We start from the raw sequence: 1,830 nt of genomic DNA on the forward strand, positions 1-1,830 counted from the left end.
TTAGGGCTAATCAGGTCTCTCCCACACCCCGAGTCAATAGAGACCCGTCAAATCCAAATTCAAACAGACCCATCTCCTTGCTCAAAACAGATGATAAAATCTTCACCACAACACTAATAGCAAGACTAAATAAAATAATTGACCCCCCAATACACCCTGATCAATCCAGGTTCATTCCAAATAGAGATCTATCTGATAATACCAGAAAAATAATAAACACAATACAATATTGCCAACATCATAAAATAGATTCATCATTTTTATTTATTTATTTATTTATTTATTTCAGCTTATATTCCGCCCTCCCCCAAATGGCTCAGGGCAGATCACAACAGAAGTACACATGCCAGATAAGAAAGTGGTTGTATATTTCCCTTCACCAGTATAATCCAAACAAACATCTGGAAGATTTTAATAAAGGAAGTTAAACAAAAGCAACACAAGGCAGAATTACTGTTCAAGTTCAAATTGCAAAATAGGGTGAAATATTTTTTTCCCCAAAGCAGTAATTTCAAAGTAGGAACAAAAGTGGTTCAGGATAGCATGGCTGGAACAAATCTCAAATGGCAAAGGTCTTCCAATCTTCTTTTCCTCAGGACTGCTGCTCAGAACTCCCACTCGAGTTTGTGGGTTTGGAGTTCACGAAAGGTTTCATGCTCCACCTTGCAGGCGTACTCGGTCTTCCCATCGATAGTGATGTGGGCGTAGACAAGGAGATGGAAGGCCCAGTCCTGGTGAAAAGAAAGGTCACTCTTCTGGCTCTCCATTGGCTTGCTAATCCTCAGAAGCTCGATGCTGATTTTAGGAGGATGGAATCTATCAGCGTAGCACTGCAAGCACTGCAAATCTCGGGAGGATAGTGGGTAAACACCTGCATTGTAGGTGCTCGACTTGTGGCTTCCGCCGCTATGATGCAGACCAACGCCACCGCCAAGACCGTCCACTGAACGGCTTCCCTCGCCATTGACAAAGTGGAACCAAGCTACTTAGAACAGGTACTAGAAACTTTGGGTTGTGGCCATGTTGTGAGAAAAATGTGTCCCAACACACCCTCTCTGGTTCATGTTCCCATGAGTGTTGCCTCTTTACCAAAGGCGGAAGGTGTAAGTTTGGAAACGCTGAGCGCTGGCCAGAGACACTCCAAGCAAAGGTCTCTCTTCTTATATATCTTTCTTTTTTAAAGGCTCAGTATTCAAAGTTTACCTGACAAGGTGAACAGCAAGACGCTGTGTCAGCTTGCCCACACAGTACACTTCTATTTCAAGAAATATAAATTGTAAACACATACAGAAAAATGAACATGCAAACAAAGTATCCCACCCCAAAGCATGCAAGAAGCGAAAGGGCCCTTTCGGGTTGACTTCCAATTCTCAGGAGACTAAGCACTTCCTGATCCTTCAGAAGCCAACGAAATTCTGTAGGATTTCACCAGTATTTATACCAAATGATCAAAGGAGTTCTTTTGATAATCATATCACAGTTGTAAATTAACATTTGGAAGTGGAAATTGCTTAACTGTAAATTGTTTCCTAGAAGTTGAAATTGTAAATTTGCTTCCTTACAACAAAAGTTCACACAATCTTATTTACTGGAAGATGGTATTGGTTTCCTGGTGTTCCCACCATTTGGGGTTACACTGTCCTTTGAAGCTATCAGAGGGCTCACTTCAAAGTTATCTTCTAAGGGGAAGTGGGGTATGTGAAATCCTGTTGCTTCTGAGTTAGCATTTTGGATTAGGGTCTGTCATTGCTCAAATGGCATTTCCTGACCAGCTGCAATTGTTATCACTTTTAAATTGTGGGTCACACACTTAAAGAGACTTACATTGAT

The 1,830-nt window shown here is 41.3% G+C and overlaps 1 protein-coding gene across 1 annotated transcript; it reads right to left on the reverse strand.

The window, feature by feature from the left end:
* Positions 1–605: 605 nt before the first annotated feature.
* On the reverse strand, positions 606–982 carry LOC107112125 (beta-2-microglobulin-like; the record flags this gene model as incomplete). The annotated part of the gene is made up of 1 exon (XM_015413199.1): positions 606–982. A coding segment is annotated over one exon (377 nt), but the record flags the coding sequence as incomplete, so codon positions are not given.
* Between the last annotated feature and the right edge of the window lie 848 nt (positions 983–1,830).

The sequence above is a fragment of the Gekko japonicus genome, unplaced genomic scaffold (genome assembly GCF_001447785.1).
Source record: "Gekko japonicus isolate JY-2015 unplaced genomic scaffold, Gekko_japonicus_V1.1 scaffold7677, whole genome shotgun sequence".
Classification (NCBI taxonomy): Eukaryota; Metazoa; Chordata; class Lepidosauria; order Squamata; family Gekkonidae; genus Gekko; species Gekko japonicus.